Source organism: Phoenix dactylifera, unplaced genomic scaffold (assembly GCF_009389715.1).
Source record: "Phoenix dactylifera cultivar Barhee BC4 unplaced genomic scaffold, palm_55x_up_171113_PBpolish2nd_filt_p 000007F, whole genome shotgun sequence".
Classification (NCBI taxonomy): Eukaryota; Viridiplantae; Streptophyta; class Magnoliopsida; order Arecales; family Arecaceae; genus Phoenix; species Phoenix dactylifera.
This window is the reverse complement of record NW_024067666.1, coordinates 3,212,059-3,240,012: the sequence shown is the minus strand read 5'-3', so window position 1 is coordinate 3,240,012 and position 27,954 is coordinate 3,212,059. Positions and strand designations below refer to the sequence as shown.

Here is a 27,954-nt window from a genome sequence, read left to right as displayed (position 1 = left end):
CCTAGAATAAAAGGATAACCTCAAAGGAATAACGATGGAGGCTTCTCCGGTAGGCCACCCACCAGACACAAAACACGGGAAACATCAAACCACTGATCGACACATAACCCAAAATAGAAAACTATTAATTTAGATGTTCTATGTACGGGGCTAAACAGGGGATCCTGCCCACAGGGCGGATCCGGGGGGGGGCTAGAGGAGCACGACAATGGAACGAATAGTTAGGGGCAGTTAGTTTTGCAGCACACTGTCTCCATCCCCCTAGAGATGCTCGCCTGTCCTACGTGGCACTATTATAGCCGTCTGATCAGGTGGCTTCAGGATCCTCAGTTTGAGTACACGTGCCGCGTAGCTTTGCCGTTCTCCTCTCGCTCTCTCTCTTTCCTCTTTGCACTTTGCTTCCATGCATGGCTTTCTCTTCCCATCCATGGCCCCCAGAAGAACCCCAAATAAAACAACACAGAAAGAGAGCGAGAGCGAGAGCGAGCGAGAGAAAACAACCACTCTTTCTTTCTCTCTTTAATCTTCTTACTCCACAGTTAGATATAAAGAGAGAGCAGAGCTTAGTTGGAGTCCAAAGTCTCAAGATCTGAGGCTATCTTTGGGCTTCTTCTAAGCCTTTCTTTGACCTCTTCTTTTGTCTTGTCTTTCTTTTCGGTGGTCGGTTTTGGTCCCCTGGTTTTAGATGGAAGGAGAGAGATTGCAGAAGCATCGGTGCAAGGTGTGCCGGAAGAGCTTCCCGTCGGGCCGATCGCTGGGGGGCCACATGAGGTCACACTTCCGCATGGCGGTGGCCGGGAGCTCCGAGAACAACGGCCAGGAGAGGGCGGCGCCAAGCATTAGAGGAGCCGGCTATGGACTGAGGGAGAAACCCAAGAAGACGTGGCGGATATCGGATTGTACTAGCGATGATGGTGAGAAGCAGTGCCGGGAGTGCGGCAAGGAGTTCCCGTCCTGGAGAGCTCTGTTTGGGCACATGAGGTGCCACTCTGAGAGGGTGTGCCCGGCTTCAGAGGAGAGAGAAGAGCAGGAGGGTTCTTGGAGCAATGGCGGGCAGTCGGAGGGTGAGGCTGCGGCGGTGGCGGTGCCGAGGAGGAGGCGAGGATCGAGAAGGATGGTGGCGGCGATTGCTGCGAGTTCTTCCTCGGTGTCGGAGTACGAGAGGGAGGAGGAGGATGGAGCTATAAGCCTTATGATGCTGTCGAGGGATGCCTGGTACTGTGGAGGCGGCGGCGGCGCTGGTGGAATTCATTCGTTCACCGAGTCTTCTGATAAGAATTCTGTGGTCTTTGAGGGGAGGGGAATTGGCGAAGGGGATGGGGATTTTGTTCCAAGAAGCGGGGGGTGTTGGAGGAGTGGGTTCAAGAGGGTGGAATCTGAAGCTTCCGATGATTGGTTTGTCGGGGATAATGAATTTAAGAAGCCCAAGGTCTGTAATTCCGACGCTGATGAGCCTGAGGACTTCGATGAAGAATCAAAGAAGGATAGCTCGAAGAAGAACGATCTGAATTCTGCCGTTTCTGAATCGGGGCTGAATCCCAGATTTGATGGAAGCGAATTCGCGATTGAGAAGCAAAGATTCGATCTTTCCGATGCTCAATTTGGCATGGATTCTATTGAAAGGTACAGGCTCGATGCTTCCCATGGCGTTTTTGATAAGGCTTCCGAGAGGAGGAGCCGATTCCAGTGCACGACCTGCAACAAGACCTTCCACTCCTACCAAGCCCTCGGTGGCCACCGGGCGAGCCACAAGAGGACGAAGGGATGCTCCGGCAGTGAGAACAGCTTGGAGGCCGATGCTTCTGTTGATCAGGCAGCGGCCGAGGAGATGGACGGCCAAGGTGTGGGCATTGAAGCCGCCAATGGATCGCCGAAGAAGGCCAAGGGCCATGAGTGCCTGCTCTGCGGCAAGGTCTTCGCTTCAGGCCAGGCATTGGGGGGTCACAAGAGAGCTCATTTGGTCATGAACGCCAATGACAGAGGCGATGCAGCTCGCCGTCAGACCATTGTAACTCAGCAGCAGCCTCTGGAGATGCCCGACTTGCTCGACCTCAACCTCCCGGCTCCCGTCGATGAAGATTTTAACAGTGCCAATGGGAGTGCTGAGATGCAGTCATGGTGGGCTGGAAGCAGCCTCAAGCACGAGCCTCTGGTTGGTGTGATCTCCAATTGATGGGGATGGGGAGGTTGGAGGAGTGTGCAGGTTCTTCAGAGAGCTGATGAATTCCTGCTGCATCCATTCTTTCAGATCAATGTTCAGGTAACAGCTCCATTTGCTGCTTACTGCTCAGTTTCAAAGTAGACTACTCAAAGCCTTTTAAGCTCCTTTTCTTCCTCTCTTCATTGGATCTTATAATAAAACTTCGTTACAATGATCACAATACAAGAGCTGATTGAAGTGCCAATGGAGGCCAGTGGTTGGCAGCACTTGACATTGCTGATTTGATTAGTTTGATACTCCATCAGTAAAACTTCTACTGATGCAAACTGGATGGCTCTTTTTGTTGTTGTTTTTGGTTTTTTTTTTTTTTTGAAAGGAAAATCATGATTGGGTCTTGTTTAGAAGTTCATCAGCAAAATTGAACATTTTTTCTCAGCTCACTCTGCATTATATCGGTCACTAGCTAAGAACGGCACCCTGGAATTTGTGGTGCGGTGTATAGTTGATATGATTGCAATGTGGACAAAAAATGTCAAGAATTTTCATGCAGGCGTTCTCAGTAGCTTCTTCTATGAACAGCCTGTTCTTGGTGAATATAATATATATTTTTTTGTGTGTGTGCGTGTTTTCCACCATATCTATTTGAAGGAAGTTGTTCAGCATTTCAATGTTAGTATCCCTTTTGGCCAAATTGCTCTGCCTGTTCTATAGTGAAGTCATGGAAATGATCTGATCATCTGAGAATTGAGCCGATACTGTCTGTCCCAGGTGAGAATTTAATTCTTTTGGAAAAAAAGATTGCAATCTGAGTAGTTTATTGTCTCTCAGTGTTAGTTCTGCAACTATTGATTATTTTTCTTGATAATATCTCACTCTCAGCTGCATCAAACCTTGTTGTTCTCATGAATTGAGAGAATTGAACGGAAAGCAGCAAACATCTTGATTAGCTTTTCTGCAATTTTTATGATTACCAATCCTTTTAAGGCTTCAGAACAAACTGCACAGTGAATATCTTTCCTAAAGTTTACCATGCTTAAAATATTATTACATTCTGTCACTATCCTTGATCTTGCTTTACCATTGCAAGCTAAGATCTGAGAAATAGTGGAGGAAATCTGGTCTGGCATTTTGCTGAGACCGTGAACTATGGAATTGTGAGTGAACACAAAAGCAAATGCTCCAAACAACTAGCTTTACCAGTAACCAATAGCTGAGGGCAGAGGTTTGAGGAAGCTTTTGAGTTGGGGTGGGAATGATTGGATTGTGAAATCTATCAGCAACCATGGCTAATGGCCTATCTCTTTCTCTCTCTTTCATGTAATTTAATAATACTACGATGGCATGTGATCCCAAGTTGGCTTCTCACTTGTCCACCAAAACGGATGACAACCCATCTCCCTTATCAATGTGGGTGTCTTTTTTTCCTTTCCATGCTTTAAAACAAGTAGGAACAACAGTTCTTGGCGCATATCTTTACCGTGAGTCCTTGTCTTTTTGACTTGCTGGCCTTGGGAAGCGTATCCCTTCATGAGAGTACTTGCCTTCCCTACTCTGTACTCTCTTCACAAACCCAGGTCATGTCTAAATGCATCTAATTGATATATAGGATTAACATATTTCTAGAATGACAAGGTATGTATGCTGCATGAATGACCATATCCATCTTACAGTAAACAAGAATTATATGGTGAAATTCACCCTAGATTCAGTGCTGTACTGCTGCTGTATTAAGATTTGCTAGCTGTGGTGATATTAGCTTGATCTGATTAGAATTATGGAAAATCTGATGGGGATATGGGTTGTGTTTGGTAGGATATGATTGGATGTGGTCTACTGTCTTCCATTTTTAAATGTTGAGGAAAGAAATGGTTTTATAGTCTTCGATTCATGATGGCATCTTCTAAACATAGACAATATACAGAGCATAATGGTTTGTTTTCTGTCATTATATCTTCCCATCTTCGCCATGCCTCCATTCTCAAACCTAATGTTGGTGTGCTGATTCTACCGCTTCGTGCGGTCTTATATTGAGGTAAGTAAATATTGGGCTGAGCTCAGATCTTGTCTAGTTCTTTAGGCCAGAGAGCAGTTCATTTATCCAAGTTAGGCATGTCGGCCTAAGTTAATAAACCTATGTGACATCCTTTTTATTAGTCAATGTTGAGCTTTGACAGTCTCTCCCATCCAATCTTGTGATGCCCTCATCACAATTAGCTCCTCCTCGAGAGAGGAAGAGCCACCCATGGTCTAAGTCATGCTCGACCCCTGCATCTTTTAGCAAGAAGCCCACATAGCTAATAAAAGTTTTGACGCACAATGTGCCTAGCTTTTATACTACTTGTCACAGACTTATAGTCCAAAAACTTAAGCTATCGGGAGAGAAGGACTGGATCAAGCTAATAACCCAATATGGTTGGCACCTTTTTTATTAGTCAGTGTGGGACTTTGACACTAAGCACCCTCTTGGTCACCGGAATAGAGTGGACTGAATGGACTAGATTGTTCGAAAAGTCGCCGAGATGGGCCATCTACAACCATAGACAACCAGAGTATTGTGGGCCTGGTGAAGTGGATCTCTCAGCCAATAATTAAGCTTTCTTCCAGTCTTGCATTTAGATCTAGCTATCATAATCTTACAAGAATATTATGCAGCAGTGCAATGTGGACATTGCTTTCAGAAGCAAGCCTGATCTCTGCTAAAGCCACCTGGTTCTAGATCTTACTGACCTGATGGGCCACTGATGGTCTGATCATCCTATCCTTTTTGCACCAAAGGATTCTCATATGTATATAGATATGTATGTCTCTGTGTGTGTGTGGACCTTTCAGATTGCTTAATCATAGCAAATACAAAATTAGAACTCCTTTACTACTTTGCATTTTGCTCATTACTGACTCTTATTTCAAAATCTTGGTAATAAGCAATTATCCTACATAATTAGGCAAATAATGAATATATAGACATGAAATAACACCAAGATTCTCTTGATTTGGAGGATAGATATGCATTAGATTCGACCCCTTTAGAGATAAAGGAGCTGTGGACATCATTTACCTATGGAAATTATTTTTGGCGCATCTAGGAATAATTGCATCTATATGCTGACTAGATACACCCCTAGTGCTCATGAACATCTGGACTTGACCATATCTAGACATCAGCTAAATCATATTCTTTAACTACATATACATGCATGCATCATGCATGTTAATAACACATCGCATTTTGTCGAAACAATCTTCATCCTACCATTTTTCGACATATTTTTCCTTGTCTATAACATATGATTTCCTAATGTTCAAATGGACCATCCTAATGTTCATTCTTTTGAACTAAAGGTTTTTCGTCTTTGGAACAGCAGAACTTATTGATTACATATGTATGCAAAATTGGAAACTCCTTCATTGCCCTACATTTCGTTTTTTTTCTGAACACCGTAGTTATTTGCCACAACACATGCTGGAATCCGAGAATCCTTGCTTGAAGAGAAGGGTGCCAACTACCTACGTGAGAGAGAAATCATTCCAAAACCCTCTCCATTTGCATGCTTTGCATGTATTTGATAAAATAATATGTCATTAAAGAAGCTTTTAGGGCTCATTTATGTGTAGATGGCTTTCGCATGTCGAAAATAATCACCATGATGCCAAGATAATACATCTAGATTGCAATAGATGCTGTCGGGGTGCGATCGAAATCAAGCAATCCCCCTGAATTGCACCCCTTCTAATTGTGACATACAAGATGAGGGCATGATTCATGAGAGGTAATGGATGACCCTTCATGCTCCCTAGTGCTCATTAATGTCAAAATGCATTTGCGTATGACTTTCTCCAGTGACATGTGCATGTATCAATGTGACATACTTGAAATTGATTACGTAGGCCAGATACCCAGAGATGCATCATCTAAGATTTAAACCAAGAATCTCTTTTGCTAAGCAGGGAGTGTATCATCAGTCTGTCAGGTCCCAATTAACAATTGCACATGCATTTACATAATGCACTCTAATTAGTTAAAAAAAACTTCTCCGCCAACTTAATCTCCTAGACTATTTGCATGTAATTATCCTTGCAAATCTGTACCAAATCATTGTGTCATGTCCATAGCATATGGAAAAGTCATGGAACTATTTGTGGCATCCATTGTTACCGCCCATGCTATCCATGCTCACCAAATTATCATCCTGCGATAGCTATTAGGTAAATTATAGAGACACTTCTTCAACTTTTTGCGATTTGCACTCATACTCCAAAATTTTTAATTTTTTTTAGTTAGACCTCAAAAGTTATGAATTGGTTGCAATATGCTCCGGCCATCCACTAGAGTTCTAACATTGTTTATGTGAGAAATTACTAATTTACTCTCTTGTGTTAAAATGTGATTTAGGAGAAAAACTGCCGAACACCCCACTAATCCTTAGTTCATACCTACCATCTTTTCTTTCTCTATTCTGTCCAGGCTTCGAAGCTATCCCTCACCTTTCCTGCTCCATTTTGACCGGGCATCCAACGCACAATCCTCTCCATCCGACTAAACCCTCTTCCATCTCCGTTCGCTCTTATTTCCTTCACCTCGTCCATTTCGACGTCGGCCCTCCCATCCCCCCTCCAACTGCTACCCTCCTTCCACTCTTTCCATTTGTACAAACGAGGTAGAAGTCGTACCCTATTGGTGTATCAGTATGCTCAAGTCAGAGGCTATCCCCTGAACCATCAAATAGATAAGTGGATTCTAGGGTTATGTGTATTTTTATTTGAATATTGCTAAGTGTGTCATTTAGTTAGATTGAATATATAATGATATAAAAAATTTGAACCCTGTCTTCAAAGTTATTATCCATTCTTATTCAAAGGGCGGCAGAAAAGTCCTATCTTTGTCGCACTCTTTTAACAAATAAGAACCTGCAGGGACCACAATCTCTACAACATAATATTACCTCCATCCTTTGGAATGTCAGAGGTCCATAAGGTGGGACTATGCCTCAAAAGTTGCATAATCTAGATAGTATCTTTCTAAGATTTCTTAGCCAATGTGCTGTTAGTTTAAGTAACATCAATCTACAGTGCTATATGGTACCACACAATAAGTTAACTTTTGCTTAAACATACCCCTCGGTTGAGTTCATAATTTCATAACGACATGATTGGGGACCATATGATTGTTTATGTTAGACTTTATGGCTTTATCACCACATGACCACATAGTTTCCATGTCTATTAACATTGTTTTTCTATGAATATAGCATGGCTTTAAGCTTTTCACTTTGGAGATCCACCATGGGGGTTCCTTTCATTTCGCCCCCATGATGCAGCATGTGGGTGGGTCTATTAGTTACTACAATAATTAGACAAGCAGATGATGAGTTGATTGGTAGGGAAGCTGAGTTATCTAATAGCGATGAGGTTAGAAGCTTAGGTAGCTCTTCAAAAGAAGAAGCTTTAGAGCATTCTCGGTTTCTAAAGTTCAATGAGGAAACCAATTTTGGCAGGCCTATTCAATTGAAGATAAACATGTTTTTTTCTTCAATGCATTTGTTTAGAAAGGCATTGCGGCAATATTCAATACAGGAGGGCTTTGACTATGTTTAGAAACATAATGAGAGGGCTAGAGTCACTGCAGTGTGTAAGAAGAACTGTAGATGGAGAATTCATGCCTCTTCCCTTCATAGGGTAGAGATATACTAAATTAAGAAATTTGATTCTACTCAAATTTGAGCTGGTTAGTACCCTTAAATATCAGCTTTAGCAGCTGAAATGTGATTTTATTATATGAAAAGCTTTATAAATATGACATAGCTAGCACTAGATGTCAAAAATTTTCATCCACTACATTCTTAGGTTATTATACACATACCCTAAAAATTTACAATAGTAACATACAGACCCTAAAAGTTTACAATAGTAACATACATACCCTAAAAGTTTACTGTAGTAACACTAATTAGACCCCAAAAGTTTATAATAGTAATACTTAATCCCTCCAAAAGTTTATTGCATATATATTTGAACTTCAAAAGCAACCTGAACTTGCTAGTGTTTCCATGATATTAGAAAAGTTATGACACGTCATTCTTATCTTTAGATATGAGAGATAACAACGTACTTAGTCCCAAAAGCAAACATTCCCATTCATTGTATTATTAAAATATTAGAAATAGACCCTATAAGTTTACAATAATAACACTTGGATCCCGAAACTTTCAAAAAACTACACACGGCCCTTCTCCTGACTGCTACATTTACAGCTACTTATCTGGTAAATCCTTCATATTAACCATCTCATTTTGAACCCTCTCATTTTGAACCAAATTATTGGATGAGGAAAGTAGCATCACCCTTTCAACTGATCTTGGGCCTTCTTTAACACTAAGGCCGGGGTGGGCCAACATGTCATAGAGCTAATAATGGGCCCGGCCTCAGGTCTTAGTTGGGCTTCGGTTGGGACGAGGAAAGTCCCGTACAAATAGAAGCGAAACCGAACCACGGGAAAAAAAAAAAAAAAAAATCCCTCGCTCCCCATCTTCCTCTCGGCGAATGCGGTTCTGATGGATTCAAAGTTCCGCAGGCGCACCAGAACGGCCACCACCTCTACCGCTCTACGGCGGGCCGCCGCCGCGCACCACCCCCAACTCTACGTCGGCCCCTCCTACTCCTTCCTCCCAAACCCTAATCTTAACCCTAAACCGATCCTCGCGCACGATAATTCCGCCTCCTCCGTCGATCCTGGGGCCTTCCGGGTGCCGCGCGGGGACCCTTCTGCTGCGCACGGCGACGGCTACGATGGCTACCTTGCCCATCCTACCCCTATATCCAAGCGGCTTTGGCGGCGGCGGCGCCTGGTGTGGATTCGACGTCTTACTATTTATGGGGACGGAAGAGGGGAGGCACAGGGCTTTTCGGTTCGCCATTATGGAGCTGTGAGTGCATTCCTTTCTCTTCTCTTTATATTGTTATAGCTCCATGCTTTCTTTCTCCGTTCACCATTTTCCCACCTTATTTCTAATTATCTTTGTGAATGGGGTTTTCATGATTTATCTTTTTGCTTCAACATTACAATGGGCAGCCCATTACCGACATTTTCTACAAGAAAAGGGAAAAGAGAAAAAACGAAAGGAAAAGAAAAGAAACATCCGTCATGTTGCACATGGTCAATCCACAACTGTGATGATGTTTGCCATGGTATATTGTACCATACCGAAGGGTACCAGGGCATGCCTTATTGGTACCGCTATCAGTATCAATGGCATACCGATATTCGGTACGTCAGACGTACCGTATAGCATACCATATTGACACTCGGTACGTCAGACGTACCGCCTATCGTATCGTACCGACACTATGATAGTGTGGCACCGATACGAAGTTCGATACCGATACGGCAAACCTTACTTGCTACTCAATTGATATGATAGGGTTAGCTGAACTAGTACTGGGATCTGTGCCTGTCGACTAGCGGAACTAATATCGGGATCTATGCAGTTTGGTACGAGGGGAACCAGTTCACCCTCGTTCGATAGACCAGCTCTTTGATATATTAAAAGAACGGAGACAAAAGGGGCCAAATTGGTTTAAACCAGTGCGAACCGAGTGATTTGCACCGGTTCCAAACTGGGCAGTTTAGAGCAGCTCAAAACACTTTAGGGGGTTTCAAAAATTAGGGCCGAACCGACGTGGTTCCGTACCAGTTCAATTTGGTATGGGGTGAATTGGGCGGTTCGGCCCGATTCGGCGTACCTTGGTCCTAACTATTCTAGTCTAGACTCCAAAGATTCCTCTGCAGTGAATTTTACTCCAATTCAAAGAGTTGACATCTGGATGTGAGCTGTTTATCTAGCACTCATACAAATATACAATGGTAAATCATATGACACCCTTAAACCAGAAGTCATAAGTCATGTTTTTTACCCTCCTCATAACACCTCCTTTCGGATTTGATTTGTGATGCTTTTCAAAAATACAAAAAGAGAGTATAATGCGCCTTAGAGTTGGATATGCAGGTCTGTTTTTTTATCACTTTTTTTTATAAAAAAAAATGACTATGAGAATGAGAATAGCATCTATTTTGATGTCTCATTTTAAGGGGTGATTAGATGCAAGTTGCTTTTTGAAACTTTGTGTTGTTGGAAGAAAATCTTTATCTTTAAATTTTTGAATCTACATATGACAACCACGTATTTTAGGCTCAAGACTTCCTATAGCATTCAGATTGTTCTCTTTTTTCACTTTTTCTTGGATGAGTTTTGCAATTTAATATCTTTGTTCCCAATTGTTCTCTTCAAAGTCGAAGCACTTGGTGCAGCCTGCAAATATTTGGTATTATTGGTGATGTTCATCAACATTAATGTGATGAGTGATAGGCCATGATTTCAAGGTTTTATAGTTACCCAATAAGATTTATTGTCTCATGCACCTTTAGGCTGCAGATTTCTTTTGAAAAAGTTCTTCTGTTGTCCATGCAGAAGCTGTCATAAATGATAATTTTTTGAAATACATAGCTTCTGCCCTAACTACTCTTCATTGTTCAGTTGTATAGTATCCTTTAGTTTTAGTTAATCAAAGGATTGAAACTCTTTTTCTCCCTTCACCATTAAGGAGGATTTGAGAGTGATCTAAAAATCCTGGTATGTATTTAGTCTCCAAGTTGCCTAGATTTTCTAGTCTGAGGTCGAACTTAGTTACTGCTGAATCAGCAAATCTGCTGTTATATCATCTAAAAGCAGACCTTGCTTTCTGTAGCAGCTACACAAAATGCATGAATGGACACTGGTCTGATTTAGTCAGTTCTGGATATGACACTAATAGATTTTAAATATTCCTGTTGGATCCTACTGTTGATATAACCAGTATTTATGCTCCACACAATGTGTGATACATATGTTGCTATCCTCAATTGTCTCAACTTGTTACTTTACATTCATAGGTTCCTTCTCTTCCATCTGTAAAGAGGTCTTCTTTTGTTGATCAATTAAAGCTGCACCATTTCATTTTAAGAAACTCAAGAACATGCAGAACAGTTATGCTAGTTGTGTTATATTGTCTGGATATGGCACCAGTAGGTTTTAAGAAATTTCAGTCTAGTGCTGGGCTAGTGATTATGTTTTTGATGAAATCATTAACTACATATTCTCGATTGTCAAATTCTTATGAACAATGATCTCCTTGTCTTCCATCTACTTGATTTTTCTGAAGACTAAATAAACAGTGTTGCATCATTTCATATTTCGATAAGCTGTATCATACCTGCTGTATTACAGTTATAAAAATTTTGCTACTTATCATAGTGATTGCCCATACTATTTTAATCTACAAATTTGTGAAATTACCATGTCATTGTTAAACTTATTAATTTATATGCTGTTCATGGCATAATTTGCTGTTTCTCAAGTGGAACATACTTGTTATTCACGGGCTGTATGTGTTTATGAGTCTTACTAATACATAAGTGATTTACGTTTCTTCTTTTACTTATTTTATTTTATTTTTCATTCACTTCATCCGTCTTCTTGAATGCTTGTGTTCAGCCTAGGTGCACCAGGACTTTACCAACCATGTGCTTGTGTTCATATCTGCTGTATGATCTTTGTCAATGTGGAGATTTGATAGTTGATCGGTGCATATGTGACTCAAAATTGTTATCAGGTGTGCACATGTATGTGCGCGCGCGTGCACATCTTGTTGGCATAGAAACCCTTTTCCTTTTCCTGGTTATTTGTTTATTTCGTAAAACATTTTGGAAAAAAATCATTACATGTCGAGTGAAAGATTATTAGTTTAGTCAGACATTCGGATATGCTGTCTCTTATTGTATATTGGAGATGCCACTGAGTTTCTAGAAAGCAAAAAGCTTAGGGGTTACATATCAGTACTTATGTGCCGTTCACGACCATTAAATTTGCACCATGTGCTACATTCAAGTTACATGTGTGGGAAATGATTCATCAGATTGTAACTTGTCAGGTGAGGAAGGCTGTTAGTACCAAGAAAACCTTTGAAAACTTGGATACAAAGAAGCAGAAGCTTATTCTGGGAGGTGTAGCTGCTGATTCTGCAGTAGTTTGCATGGTGTGCAACGTTGTCTGCAATAGTAAAAGGGTTTTGCTTCACTTCTTGTAGGAGAAAAGCATGCCATAAGATAAAACAGATGCTTATCATTGACCCTGACCATGATTGTTATTTTACATGCCTTTTGTGTATTTGTGTCTTCAAGAATGCATCCTGAATTTTGAGGAGGCTTGAGGGGGGTTTCAATATACTCATTTGAATTGATGAGTGAATAGAATGTTATAGGATTTACCTTCTCATCTCTGGCACTTGCTATCCATGTCAATTGTATACTTAATGCAGTTTCTGCTGTGGTTCTATATCTTATATTTATATTATGCTGATATAAATGTCTGGCGATGTGGGCATTTGTTGGTGTATTCATCCTCATCTCTGTTATGTACTGAATCAGCCGCCACCTGCCTATGTTCATGAACTGATATATGTTATGCAATTATTTATGTATAAATGTGGCTTAAGATCGATGAAACAAAACTGCAAATTGTCTTATGTTCAGCTGTTTTTGATAAGCTAAACATGTTAAAGGAATATGTGGATATGATACAGAACTCGTTAATTCTATGTTTAATTGGCATAGGGTGTAAAATATAGGGAATCTGCTTCGTGTAGAAATCTGTATTAGCTCAATGGAAGTCTTTTTGTAAGAATATAATATTTAGACAGATTATCTATGAATGGTATTCAGAATACATATGAACTGGGTTTTCCCTAGAATCCTTATCGGCTTTCAGTTGAGTTGTTTTGGTAACTAAACCCAGGTCCATGGCTTAAGTAGCAGGTAATGGTATTTTGTGACAGTATTAAAAGCAAAAAACATGAGTCAATATAGATGCCTTCCTCACTAGTAATAAATTTATCTCTCTGTTGGAAGAGTTTACTATTATCTCCAGCATTGACGCTTGTATACATATGTGATTGTTCTTTCATATAATTGTTTTCGACATGTGCATGGTCCCATGTGTAAATATTTTCATGTCTTTGTATGCGTGTATGTCTGTATGTATCAAATAATCATTATCAGCAATTAACTATGCTTTTTCTTCCTGCAACTTGAGCTTTGATGTTACCTTTTCTTTTGATGTATGCCTCTATGCATATAATTGTATGTATATGTAGAAACATGACTACTGTGTGAACTTTTTATATCCATATCACATTTTTATTTAGTTTATAATGTTTAAATGCATATATATCGCATTCAACGTTAGTATTACATTAGTCGTTTACAGTGTCGGTGGTAGTACCATGGTAGCCATTTCCATGTTTCAAAGTGATCCATTTTGTTCTGTCTTATATAAGCTATTGTTCCTTTTGAGTTGATTTTAATGAATTTCTTCTTGCAGGCCCTAGGAAGAAGTTCTGATGGGCAGGCCCCAGCAGTCTCCAACCTTGTGAAACCCAAGAACTGGACCAACAAAGTAGCACAGCTGGCATCTAAAACTGGCGTAAGGAAGGGCTTGAAAAAAGACTCCCAAGGTCGTCCAATCTGTGTACTGTGAGGTTTGAAAGATTGATTGTAACAGCCAAGAAGTCCTCAACAGCCCCAAACTGGGCAAGAAACATAAAAGAAACTTGCAGAAGCTGCAGGAGTCAATCACACCAAAGCCCAGAAATGCTCCAGTGACGTCTGCTGGGAAGAAAACTCCAGCCACTGACAACATCAAGTTACAGATGCGCAAACAAAGAGAAAAGGCAGTCCCAGCATCCAAGCAGGATTTGGAAACAAAGAAAAGAGAGGTTTTGGAACAAGGGACATCTGCAGATTCGATTAGACCTTGCTCTCTTTGCAGTGTTGTTTGCAACAGTGAGAAAGTATTTGATTTACATGTTGCAGGGCAGAAACACCTTGCTATGGTGAAGAAACAGCTTGAGACAACTGTTAGCTAGGTGCAGTCTGGATGGTAAAGGAACACACTCAATTCTTGTGGAGTGTTTTTGTGCTTTAAATGATTTGTTACTCTAGGCCTTTGGGGTTGTGTGATCACATTCTGGCTATCATATATGGCAGACAAGTTGGATTCAGTTTCGACCATGCAATTGTGTATTCGTACTGGCAGCTTTTAGTTTGGAAAACAATACTTGTACAGTTTTTGCCTGTTTGATTTTTCTAGTGGAGTCGATTGAAAACATGGTATGTGTAGGAATGTTGTCTCACATATTCTGCTTTTTCATTTTGCATGTTCAAAAACTTAGTTCTAAATTAGGCCCTACACTGTAGCATATGCTTTAAGATCTGGAATTCAGGTCTAGGATCATTGTAGTTCTAAATTAGGCTCCACACTGTAATATATGCTTTAAGATATGGAATTCAGATCTAAGATCATTGTACATTATTTGGTGCCTTACTTCTTGCATTTTTTTCCAGCTTATTTACATGTCTCCTGACTACAATAGACAGCAAAATGCACAAATTCACTATTTGCCTGTTTAAGGTTAGATCATTCCCCAGTATTAAAGAATTGTTTACTGCTTAACCAAAATCTGCTGCACACTTCTTCTTCTTTTTTTTTTTTTTTGTGGTGGAAGCAACCTGGTGTGATATATGTGGTTGGGCAGTGAGTTGTGTGAAAAGAGTTGTTGGCAGGTCTGGTCGTTCTCATACAATTTTAGTGTGGTTTGCAGGATATGAAAATTATGCTAGCATTATCAACATCTCTGTCTTAATTTTGCTGTGCACTGTTCGCTGATTGGATTTGGAATAAATTTATAGTTGAAACTGGTAGCTAATATATCCTTCTCAACATGTCGGCCTTGATTAGATTTCAATTTAAAGTTGAATTTATAGTTTTGGTATCAACATCTCTGTCTTGTTGCGCTGTGTCTGTTTTAGGTGGTTTTATTATTATTATTATTACCTCCTTTTGAAATGCTAATGAGTCTAGACTTTGCTTCTCATGGAACCCTTCTGTAACAATGCCAATTGGATAGCTTTTCTTTTAAACTCGTCAACTGCTCGATCCTTATATTTCTTTACATACTATCGTGTGAGACCGTTAAATCAAAGAGTTCCGATTAAATGGTGTAGAAGATACGCCACAAACCTGACTAAAGAGAAAAGGGTTATGGATGCTGATTACTATAGTTTTATTTGCTCATCCTCATTTAACCATTTAATAGGACCCCTAAAGCTGTGACGCAAAATCGGTATCTGGCACATTGAAATCCTGGATTATGACAATTGCTTTCTTCTAAACTTGAAATTTAATGTGTTATCGATTTGTTTCTTCTCTTCGCTTCATCATCCTCCTTGTTACAGGGTTCATTCGAACCTGATAATGTTGATTGCATGCGCTACGATATGGTGCCTATTCAATCACACCTTTCTTATTGGGTATCCAATACTTGAACTTGTCACCTTGCAACAGGGCTGCAGGATTGGGTCTGCTTGGAACTTGCAGGTGCAAACTCTCAACTTCTATTTCTCTTCTCATTAACTAGGGATGAAGGTCAAACTAGTGTTTGCAACTCCTAGGCTGGGACAATACACACTGCATTCTATTATGAGGGTATTGCAGGTAATGTACACAATATTAGCCCTAATCTTGTGCAAGACCACACAACACACACTCTTAACCTTTGTTTGCAAGACCACCATAGTTTATCTGTTCATTTATCTTCATCTTGCTCTCCTGTAAGCTCTCATTTCTCCTTTCTTGTCCGCTATATATATGTCGCTTGCCCCATGAAAACTTGAAAGGATAATTTGCTGAAAGAATAATAATGTTCGCAATTCGGACCATAGAGGAATGCTATCCACTAGATATTTTAATGTACAATTATTTTTGTGCAATGATGTGGCACATGTGATTGAAAGCAACTTCCAGGGGAGTAGCTTTCATAAAATTTAATGCTATCTTCTTGAATTTGAAAACTACATCTTCCCATATCCATTCCTTCGGCTTTACTCCATCTTGAGGGCTAGTTTGGTCCGTTAAAAAAAATAAAAAAATAATAAAAAATTAATGGGTTGAAGTTTTTTAAAAAATAAAAAATAATATTTTTATGAAAATAAAATTTTTATATTTTATTGAATAAAATTATAAGAGACATAAGAAAGCCACTTTGGTTGAGAATTGATTTTTTTTAAAAAAAATACTTATAGATTATCAAAATTTATAAGTAAAATTTTTTATTAAAAATATAAAAAAATATATTTTATATAATTAGTTTAACCAATCATATTTTAATGACCAACCAAGATACTTTTTCAGATATTATATTTATAGAAGCCATTTTTTAAAAAAGAATATTTTAGTAAAAAAACAAATTTACAAACCTAAGGAGTCCTCAATGATTTATTAGAAAATTTCTACCCATAAAAAATTATTTATGTCAGACACACGTCATAGCTACTATTAAATTAATAAAGGATAAAAGGAAGCAGAGTAAGGAAGCCATGTACTGGTATGAACGTCCCATACTTGGGCACTTTTTTGGGGCCACAGGGACCGAGTGACGTCCCATGCCGGATCTAGGTTGGACCACACCAACCGAGTAGCTGCTAGCTGGATTCCTTTTTACGTTAAGAATTAAAGAAAAAATAATGGAAGAGAAAAATCCCAAAATCCAAAAGCCTTGACCTTAGATCTCCTCTGTCTGAGAGGTCACCACGTGTCACACATACAGCCTTGTTGCACCTAACCCTTACAACGCAGCGTTCAGAGTCATCGATTCATCCGACAGAAAACAGAGAAAGCATTCTCCCCTCGAATTCAGCAGGTCAGGGAGAGTACAAACGTCATTATACCTTTCTAGCAACGTTCCCTGACCTCTTTTCTTGCTTTCCCACGAGATGATGATAACCCTAAAATTAGAGAAAATAGTGAGTGTACAAAGAAAAAAAAAAGTTAAGGTTTTGATACTTCCACATGAATACAATGAGGAGGTTACGAAACTGCTTAGTTTCTACATGAATATAGAGTTCTAGCAGGTGAAGGAGATTTGAATAAATTAACTACTATTACAAATGATCAGGACACTAAAAGACCAAAAAAAAAGGCCAAACGCTGCAGGAATAATTAATGTGGCATCAAAATCTGCCAAGTATTACAGGTCTAAAGCTAAAATCAATGCCTACACAAGCTGTAGCTCATACGAGCGTTATATATGAATCGCCATTCTGTCTATCCTGGCTCCGTGTGATGGTACGCCGGTGCTACATTAACATGAAAAACAAAGAAGCTCCATGCATGTACCTCCCGGGACATCGATGATCTTGTTATGCTTAGATTTCTTTATAAGAACCTGTGTGATTTATATTATGATGGAGAGAAGTCAATACACCTGCCATAAGATTGCACGAAAAATAATAAGCAAAAGACCTGATAGCAGTCAAATTATAGTGCTCTTACTACGACATTTATGCAGTGGTATATGTGTGGGTGTAATGACATTTCATTCATAAAATAAATAGTTTCTTTTGGTTGTTCTTTCTAAAATAAACAATAATGTGGATACGAAGAAGCATAAGAAAGATGACATATAGTTAGTAGATTTGCATAGGTATTCTAGATCGTAAAGGGCAAAAACAAAGAGAAGCAGAAGGTAAAGGAGATAGTAGTTTGTCGACCAAAATGAGAGGCGCATATATATGCCACTCTTTAACTAGTTGGAACCATGAACAGTGTCTCATAATTTCCACTCACCACATGCATGTACTCTTCACTATCATCATCACCAGCACCATGAAATTACCAATCATGGGTCATGCACCCAGGTTTCCCTTTTTTTTTAACTGCATGTATTGAAATGTATCAGTTATGTGTCACTCTCTGATTTGATTATTTAAGATAATGGATAATAATTTTTTTATGCACATAAATCCTCTTTCTTCTTTTATGATTTGAGCAAAATATTACACATATCTAACTTTAACTCTTGTGTGAATGCCGTTGCTGCATTGCCAAACTACAGCAACTGGCTGCAATGATGGTGAGTCCGACGGCAAGATACTGCAAAGGTCGTCCCTACTACTCTATATCTTAGTTCAAAAGGAATCAAAAACTTAAGAGAGGTTATAAGAGTCTTGTTATACCCAATTATTATCCTCATCTGTTTCTCATCCCAGGCGGCACCATGTCACCCAACAGTCCCTCATCGGTGGGAAGCGGCGAGGAAGTTCCTGCCGGCAGGGATGTTTGATGCTCTCCATGGAGGGTTTGTGGCAACTGCTGGCCTCCACCCACTGCAGGGTTCTGATGGAATTGCATTGCTTGTAGATAGAGCTGTGGAGATGCTAATGCTAGCCGTTCAGCAGAGGCAGCTGCACTGTGAACGTACGCACTGCCACGAGGGAAAGATACAGTGTGGTGGCAGTGCTGCCCTTCATACGTGGTGATCACAATGGTGGGATCTTCGGGGGATCGCTCCACTCGTTTCTTCACCATGCATTTGCTGTTAGTGCAGCGGTAGTAGCTCCTACGAACGCAGCCAGAGAGTTAGAGTTGCACTGCTTCTCTTTTGCATTTCTCACAAACTGATAGTTTTACTTCTTAAGTGTACATACATCAGGTATCTTGTTGTTCTTTATACGTTTAGAGAAGTCTATAGTACAAAAGGATATCTCTTATGTTCATGGAAGAATAGCTCTCCAAGGAGGATAAAAGTTCAAAGCTAGTTTACAAAAAGTCCGAAAAGTAATAGCAGCAGCAGCAGCAGTAATGTAGAGATATGGAAAAGTTCAGCTAATGAAATAAAAGCAATTCTACGTTGACTTAGAAAAAACACTCAAAGAAGTTAGTTGGGTCTCTAGCGCCAATCACTTTGCTTCATTAAATTCCACACTTCACCATACCAATTCAAAGGGAGCAATCAGAATACCACCACGCGACTTTTTTGAGTGATATTTATGAGTTGCTTCATTAAATTCTCTCTCTGAGCGAAGACTTGATAAAGAATCATGGCCACAAGGAACGAAAACTGAAATTTGGCATAACATTTTGCAAGAAGATAGAACTGCTAATTTAAGATAAAAAGGTCTGGATTTTTTTTAAGAGGCATGTATCCATACACTAATAATTCATAGAAGAAATATATATCAGAAATCATTCACATTTTGCATAAAAAATTACTTATATTTACAAGATGAAAAGAAAAAATCTATTTAGTGATTTAAAATAATAAAGTAGGAACATGCTTTTTCATTCGCATGACCAGTTTAGACAATAGAATTAGAAAGGAAAAGCATTTTCAACAGTCCAGAGAATCCAATGAATATGACAAATAAAAAAATTATTAAAAGATAGTAACCTTGGATATGGGCTGTTTTTGACCGTTTTCTGCCCATACTTTCTCCATCGGTAGCCATCTTCCAGATGATCAATCTCGCTCTTAGTCATAAATGCAAATCTGGGTTGACGGCTTCGCTTCTGCCCCTTCTTAGTACTTTTGTTCCTGCAGCCAGAATAGTAAAATGTGGTATGAATGCATGAACATATAAAATTCACATGTTAAACAAAATCTAAATGGATTAGCCGTGAGATGCACCCTAAATATTTAAACAGGTTGGCTCAGAGCAATTTTAACAAATGGAATATATTAGTAATCTTTTCGTAACAATGATGGAAGTTATTACAAAACACCAAAATCGAGCAGAAATGTTGTAACTATACCAAAATAATAAATAATAATAAAACCAAGAAATGAGGCAGGCATATGAATTGGCCTCAACTTGTATCTGAAGTAGTTCTTTCAACATCAGATCTTCCAGTGATATTTTTATCTGACAAATCCTTAGAAAGTAGCTCTTACAATGAAAATTAATACAATTAATATAGAGACAATAGAATGAAACGGTATCTAGTTCTGCTCAGAAACTTATAAACAAACTGATAGTTATTTTAGCTCGGGAGAGAAATAATTCCCTGAGAGAAGAAACAGAAAATTATAAGCGTTAAAATTACATCAGATGGTCAACAATAAACATATGACTAAAGTTTCAGAGGAAGGTTTAAAGAAAAATTCGTCCAGGAGATTGAACGAACAATTCAGATTGAATCTCCACATAAGTGCCCTAAAAGAAATTTGCATTTGTAAAATAATAAGAATTATTGTTATATAAACTAAAGAACATGACACATACAGATCAGTTTAATCAAAGTCAATGAGTACAGCTATATATAATTCCAATATCAAGTAAGGTCATAATATTGAGTTTTCTGAGAATACTGGATATGCATTCACTGCATGAGAACATTGAACTACAGAAATTTCTTGTGGGATATGTATATAAATCATGAACACGCGGGATCGAAAAAATGAAGCACAAGTTATGCACATATTACGATGACCAAACAAATAATTCCTTTAGGATATGCAATTGAAAAGAGACCTGAATGTCAACCCAAAAAACCAAAGTGACCTGAATCTTTGTGTCTGATGAAATAAATACATTAATAAAGAAAACGAAGAATGCCACGAAGAGAACTTATCAACAAGCAACAACGCTGAAGATGGATGGTACACAATATAGTGAGAGCTAGGCTAGAGAAATAATGAATATTCACTACTTAAAGACAAATGACCATGAACAGGAGACGGCGCTGAGAAAACTACAAAGAACAAATGCAACAAAACAGATGAGAGAAGAGGGATTCTTAACCGCAAACATAGTGTATGTAATAAATGAAATTTGAAGACATCAAAACTGAGACCAACTACGGTACACACCGGATGATTGCATACAATTATACGCCATAAAAATTATGAAGAGAACTTCAAACATGTACAGTTAAATGGTAACTAAATCGACGTGAGATTACAAGAAAATCCATTTGCCATGTATGCATGCAAAACTTAGCCCACAAGTGTCGGTAGACGTTGGGATCTTTGTTTTTCTGTTTCAGTCTGTAATTTATGCTATGAAACAAATTATAATTTATACTACGAAACAAATGATCATAAAAAGTAACTGTACATATATGTATGGGGATAGGAAAGAGGATTAAAAAAAAAAAGAAACCGCGTAATCCTCGAAAGATCGCACGCGGAATTCCCACCGCAATGACGGCCGTGCTGCACTGAATACGATGGCCGAAGATCTTCCCTCCAATTTACGAGAGTGCCCTTCTCCGCGCGATGGAATCCCCAAGAATTCCATCGCGCGGTCTCGTCTCGGCGGCAATCTCTCTCGCGCAAGCCCTACGGCTCTCCACCATCCCAAATTCTCGCCCCCTGACATCCCGTCTTATTACGAATTTGCCACTCAGAGGAGAACCGGCAGGACACTAGAGTAGTTTATATTGTATAAATGGTACTCACGCTGTCTCGGCCGGCTTCTCGTCGGGCTCCGGCGGGGGTTCCTCGCTGGAACTGGAGGACACGGCGTCGCCGGATCTCGCGAGGAGAGATGCCGCCGGGGGATCTGATCTGTCCTCCAGGGGCGCCGCCGCCATCGCCGACGACGGTCCCGGGGCATCGTCCAGGCCGAACCCTCGGAATCCGCCGTCCTCCCCGATCGGGTTGGAGTCCAGCGGGATGCTCCACCCGAACGCCTTTAGGATGCTGGCCTCGTCCTCCTCTCCGGCGCAGAGGTCGTCGAGGGAGGAGATCCCGCCACCGACGTAGCCGGGGTATCGCCAGCCGGTGCCGCCGCTGTGGGCGTCGGATCCCGGCGGCGGCTGGTTCTTGTCGTCCATCGGTGGGTCGGATGTTTGGATGAGAGGGAAGAGACTCCGATCGGAATTCTTGATTCTCCGGCGAGGAAGCTCGGGATTCCGGCGGGTTTCCTGCGAGGAGAGACGGATGTGGAGATGATCGGCGGAGTGAGAAAGAGGTAAGGGTTTCGATTTCTCCTCTCTCAGTCTCTCTCTCTCTCCCCCCTTCTTCAAGTTGCTAGTCTTTCTGCTACTTAAGTACGCTCCTTCTGAGCTCTCGCTTTTTTAATTTAGTCTTTTATTTTTTTTATTTTCCATTTTCTCGGGTTTTGGAGTAGACGCGTCGAGGGCTTTTGGAACTTTCCAAGCTTGGCTCTCCGTCCTCTCGTCAATAGCCTCCGCAGAATTTTTTTTAAACAAAAACTTCAAAAATCATTTATTCCCGTAAAAGATAACAATTATTTAATAAATTTTTTTTACACATATACCTTCTAAACATCAAAATTTGTTTGAAAATTAATATTTACATATATATATATATATCCTCATTAAACACCTATTTTGCTATTTTATTTTTTTTATTTTTATTTTTACATATGTACCTGCGCCATCGTTAAAAAATTAATAATTTTTAAATTAAAATAACTGAAGTATTCTTAATGGATAGCTGTAAAAAAAATTATAAGACGTGGGACAAACAAATAATTTCAAAATTTTATTTTTTTAATTAAAATAATATATGGTTTTTATTAATAGTGTTAGAAGAACTATTATATTAAGGGCATTTGTAAAAAAAAAAATAGTGTTTTATGAGGATACAGAAATATATATAAATTTTAAAAAAAATATTTATATAAATTTAAATTTTTGGGAAGATATTTATGCAAAAAAAAAATTCTATTTAATATTGCTAAATTTAAACCGGTCGTCAAAACCGCTCGGTTTGGTATGGTCCAATCTCTACTCTATTCCATTAATTATGTTTAATTATTCTACAATCGATTGCTTTAACAGTTCAATTAACTAAGTCAAAAACTTGGAGCAGTTTAGATTTTTAAGTTGTAAGCACACGGCACACTGAGATGCGACTCGTGAAGTCCACTTGTACCGTGAAGCAGCTAAGATCGGATGCGCACGTCTGGCTTCAGGATTCGGGGTGTTCTTGATTGACGTGCACAAGATGTAAAGTCCACGCGTTTCGCACTCAAGAAATGCCGTAGCTAGCGTCCTGTTAAGAAAAGACGGGAGGCGGTTCCGTTCCGTTCTCTAAATTAATAAACAACCATTAAGATATTCCATAAGAGGAGATTTCAGATCAACGGTGGAGATCGAAAGACAGGAGTTCGAACGGCTACTGTGTCCCTACCGTACGAGTCGGTGGTCCTAAATTGGGCAGAGTCGTACAAGTGATCGGCGATTAAATTAATCAACGACTTTGTTAATCGGGGGATTTGGTGGGACTGACGGTGGCGGGAGAGCGGGGCCCAGCACGAATCTTTTCGAAACCTAACTTGGGCCGCACGAAAGCCCGTCGCTCCCACCCCCGCTGTGTGGCTGCCATTCCAAGCTCCACTTTGTGAACCTCTTGCACTAAATTCCTCCAGTGTATAGGTCTCAGATTAATTTACTCTCTGTAAGAATACTATGATAATGAGTTCATTAGTGGCAATAATGGTGTAATAGTTTAACTCGAAGCTTAATATTCAGGAGACTGGATCAGTAAAAGCTAGCTACTATGTGGAATTTAAAGAATTAAGACCTAGTTCAGGTCATAGAAGAACGAGTCATAGTTCAGGTAGAGGGCAACCTCGGTTGGAAATGGAAGCCTGAAAAATTCAACTTGTCCTTCTTCCATGGTTGCACTTTCCAAGTCAAATGACCACTTGTTTAACTTGGTTAGGTCTTTGCAATGTTAGCAACTTAATTGCCATGACCATATCATATGGTAATGTGTGCAATGGAATTCCAACACCAAGGTGGTCGTGAGGGCTCTACTGGGGACGAGGGTACGTGTTTGTGAGGGCACTTTTTTTTCTTTAAAAAGATAGAAGTTAGGACAAAGGGTGTGGGGAGAACATCTATATATGAGGACCATGTCAAGAGGGAGGTAGCTTTCCTATTGAGTGGAGAGGTTTGGAAGCTTGTGGGGATGGAAAAAAGTAGGATGTGGTGAGGGTTGACTGGCTGTTACTCGACATAAGACTAGTCCTGTTTCCACCGAAAAAATTAAGTTTTTTTTTTTTCCAGCATTCCTTCTTATTGGAGCTGGTCTTGGTGGTGTTCTCTGAATTAAACTCATAGGAAGCTAGAGCTATTTATTATGGCGACTCCGTACGCAAGTCTGTGTTGTGGTAAGTGTCCAAGTAAGTAGGCTTTTTCTCCATCCTTGCTTGAAGGAAGAAGCAAGAGATCGCATACCACGCGCCTTGTCGCAAGGAGAGATCTTGTCGCCTTCTGTTATTTTATTTAGTGATGTTGCTGTCGTAAGAGCTGGTGTTGATGGCAACCTATCAATCAAGCACAAATACGAATAAAAATCAACAATGATGCTTAGGTCCTACGGAGCTCATGTTTTAGCAACACGTCGATGATATATCGAGCTTCATGAATTGTAGACCATGGTTAGTTTAACAACTTTGATTCTCACCCAAAATAGTTAATTGAAAGTTTTTATTTGAATTTTCTAATTTTGTATAAACACTCAAGATCTATCTAACAAATAACTGATGTGGATCTAAACACACGCCTTCACGGATCCTCACATACTTCCTTCGTTCAAATTCATTCAAATCTAATCATAAACACCACGATCGATCCGTGATCAGTCCCAATAGAATCATATTGCAGTGTTTTCTAGCTTATATAGATTATAGGCTGGGTCCGTTCTGATACCATTTGTAACAACTCAGAATCTCATCCAAAATAACTAGTCAGAAGATATTATTTAGATTTCTTAATCTGTATAAAATATTTAAAATTTATCTAACGAATAATTGATGCAGGACTAAACATATATTAGCACGGGTCTTTATAGTTAGTATTTCTACCGCAAGTGGGTGGAGGAGGAGTAGGAGGAGTGAGAGGTGGTGCAAATTTTCTTGTCTCTTTCACGCGACTGTTATTAGTGGGAAGACTGTTTGGTCATGGGAGATTACTTCTTTTTCTTTTTGGAGGTGTGATGGCGACGCTAGAAGCCGTTTTAGCACATGGAAATTCTCGATTCTCATGCATGACAAACCGCTAGAATATATTATCTCTGGTACCCTGTGGATTGGAGGAGATGAAATCTCTGAAAATCTGAATTAATAAAACGCAAAGAGATATGGATCTCAGAAGAAAAAAAAAAATTTAAAAAGAAGAAGGGTAGATGCGGACCACTGATCTACCCATGGCTTTTTGGAAAAAGAAGAAAAGGTGCTTTTGCCTGCAGTTGCGTTCGCTCGCGCCCCACTTGGTAAATTGGATGCTTTGGAACCTGTTTGCTTAAATGTGAGACTTAACCTATAGGTAGCTTTCACCTCCAAAACCCACAGACCACCTCTTCTGGATATAGCCTTTGGCTGCACCCTGGATATGAGGTTCTGGTGGTTGTGAAGCCTATGGAATCTAGTGCATTTAAACAAAAAGCAGTGTGTGTGTGTGGGGGTGCAAGTGAGTAAGTGAGAGAGAGAGAGAGAGGACATGAATAGGGAGGAGGAGAAAGGGCCATAGCAATGGAGAAAATCATGTTTGCAGACGTATTTCTGGAATTATCTTGTCTTTCTGGGATATTTATTTTTGATTTCTTGACTACTTAGTCAAGGTTCAAATTTTCTGGTTAAGACAACTGAATCCTTAAACCCCTTAAAAAAAAAAAAGGAACGCATGCTCCTCCAGTTCTCCTGATGCTCTGTCTCACACTGGTTTCACCCTAAAACCATCTCTATCCCGTTGCAGCTTCCTCTAGCATGTCCTGATGGGATAAATTTTGAATTGATTATTTTGTTTTATGTCTTTTTGTCTCTTATGTTTAACTATTACGTGGGTTCGAGTTATATCTTTCACACGTTACCTTCGGTGATGTCAACAGTTGCATCATGCATTGCATTAGTTCATAAAGCACTCCAACCTTTTCTTTTTTTAATCTATTTATATAAATTTTGAAGCGGCTATTGCACAATCCAATAATTAATATTATAAAAAATTAAATTTTTTTTCAAACGAAATATACAGCTAAAATTCGTTATTTGGAATCTTAAATTAGTTGAGACATGAATCCGAATTATACTTTTTGTACGAAAGAAAGAACGATATTTTTTCACGATATCAACTATTGGATTGTACATCCGTCTGTGTAAATCACAAAACAGCCATTACAAGATCTAATGGTTGACATCGAGAAACAAAGTGAATCATTCTTTGATAATGTTGATTAGGTAAATCAGGCCCCTATGACCCACCTAGGCTCAAAAGATAATGTTGATAAATAATATCTGAAAGGGACTGATTCAAAATAAATGCAGCAAACGAATATGTAGAACTATTTCATGGGCCAGTATTTAATGTCATCAAATAGGAGTCTCTTTCTTCATCGCACATTTCCATTCCTTCTTCACGCCGATCCTAACTAATTTTAGAATATTCTTTGTTTTAGTCACAAGTTATTCATTTAATAATAGCCGTATATTTTAGAGAGAGAGAGAGAGAGACAAAATGGTAGGTTTGCACGGAGTACAGCTAAATAGGACTCCAGATATTTACGTCAATCATAAGCAACGTAGCCAATGCTGTACGCATTGTATTATTTGTAGCTGGGATGCCTCTGGGGGCATTGTTCCGTATGATTACTAGTTTTCTCTTCAGGTGATGTTTCTTCCTTCGGCCTTCTCTTAATTGGGGAAAATGAAGAGAAAACAGGTAAAATAGAAGTGCCACCAGGATTATAATTTATTACACAAGGTAAAATCTGGAACAAGGTTAGAAGTGCCACCAGGATTATAGAAAATATCCAAAGTGTTAGGAAGTGAAACAGACTCCTAAGATTATGAAAATTTTTGCCATTGAGCTGGCCATTCATTTAGGATTAACAATGGCAAGCAAGAATAGAAAATCGCAGTCTCAACCTCTCAAATTATTGTTGGTAAATTAATGGGGCCGCAGACTAAATGGCCTCGTATGTGGCCAGTCACTCCGAGAATACCTTATAGGCTGGAGAAGGAGAGTTGAATGTATCTGTATTAGAACTGTATGAATCAGCCATTTTAACAATATATATATATATATCTATATTTTTGATAATAGCCGCATCATTATATCATCTCACTGAGTGGTGAAAGCTGATCAGATAAACAGCTTAATGCTCATGTTAGATGGAGGTTCTCAGCTCCTTCAGCATCTATTATTCTCTGTTGAATATGGATCAGAAACTTTGCACACCCATGCCTAGCATGCTGAATACATGGTGCATGGCAAAGCAAGCCAAGTAACATGGTGGCAAGGAGTATGGTATAATTTTGCTTAATATACCAGTAAGTTTAAATGATGAATTTTATTTGGCTTGTACCACAAAACAAGATGCATTATTATATTTGTGAAAGCTGATTACTAAGTTGCTGTATTCCAATAATTAGCTCTTTCTACAGATGCAGTCTCAAGGTTTTCATCAGGGCATGGTCATCAGATCATTCAAGTGCAGCATAAATCTTGACAAATACAGAGCAATGTTGTTTCCTTCTTCTCGGTCATTAAGATTTTGAGGAGAAGCAAATCCTATATCTAAATCAGATCATGAAATATAGGAGTTTGTATGGTTTATTATGCCTTCTTCAAGACTAATAAATACTTTGTGGTTATTGCTCCTTAGTAGTTAAGTAATCACTGTGTGTTCCCACCACTTCCCTCATGGGTAGGCATCATCCTCTTATCTCATACATGAAAGGTGACTTTTTAGATCAGAGTGAAAAGAGGCATGCCTAGAGGTTGGAGCCAACCTATCATCTGCAGCCAAATTCATCTTCCTTTTTTCTTTTTATCAAACAAATGGCTCATATTTATCGAGTATGAATATATACAGACAAATCAGATAATAAAATATTCCAAAGTGGAAGTGGTGTAGAAATCTGATCTAGCCATAGAGTGTTACCAAAGCGATCTGCA

General features: G+C 39.4%; 3 protein-coding genes across 8 annotated transcripts; 2 read left to right on the top strand and 1 right to left on the bottom strand.

Annotated features, from left to right (window-relative positions):
• Positions 1-107: 107 nt before the first annotated feature.
• LOC103704576 (zinc finger protein ZAT1-like) lies at positions 108-2,778 on the top strand. Its single transcript, XM_008787930.4, has one exon. It carries the CDS (start codon positions 686-688, stop codon positions 2,171-2,173), a length of 1,488 nt encoding a protein of 495 aa, XP_008786152.2. The 5' UTR covers positions 108-685; the 3' UTR covers positions 2,174-2,778.
• Positions 2,779-8,652: 5,874 nt separating this feature from the next.
• On the top strand, positions 8,653-14,560 carry LOC103704460. 2 transcript variants are annotated; one of them, XM_008787742.4, is made up of 2 exons: positions 8,653-9,081; positions 13,570-14,560. In XM_008787742.4, the coding sequence occupies exons 1-2, from the start codon at positions 8,710-8,712 to the stop codon at positions 13,723-13,725; spliced, it is 528 nt and encodes a 175-aa protein (XP_008785964.2). In that variant the 5' UTR covers positions 8,653-8,709; the 3' UTR covers positions 13,726-14,560. The 2 variants fall into 2 exon arrangements, with proteins under 2 accessions (XP_008785964.2, XP_038971689.1); XM_039115761.1 differs by lacking the exon at positions 13,570-14,560 and adding an exon at positions 12,122-13,550.
• Positions 14,561-17,055: 2,495 nt separating this feature from the next.
• On the bottom strand, positions 17,056-22,151 carry LOC103704459 (probable WRKY transcription factor 57). Of its 5 annotated transcripts, none has more exons than XR_003385109.2 (5): positions 21,485-22,151; positions 19,475-19,618; positions 18,261-18,643; positions 17,872-17,960; positions 17,056-17,509 (listed from the first exon to the last, which is right to left on the bottom strand). XR_003385109.2 is itself a non-coding variant. In XM_017842116.3 (5 exons), the coding sequence occupies exons 1-4, from the start codon at positions 21,639-21,641 to the stop codon at positions 18,274-18,276; spliced, it is 846 nt and encodes a 281-aa protein (XP_017697605.2). In that variant the 5' UTR covers positions 21,642-21,899; the 3' UTR covers positions 17,056-17,509; positions 18,261-18,273. The 5 variants fall into 5 exon arrangements, 3 of the variants coding, with proteins under 3 accessions (XP_017697605.2, XP_026659378.2, XP_008785961.2); XR_003385110.2 differs by having other exon boundaries at positions 17,056-17,470; XM_017842116.3 differs by lacking the exon at positions 17,872-17,960 and adding an exon at positions 21,223-21,397 and having other exon boundaries at positions 21,485-21,899.
• Between the last annotated feature and the right edge of the window lie 5,803 nt (positions 22,152-27,954).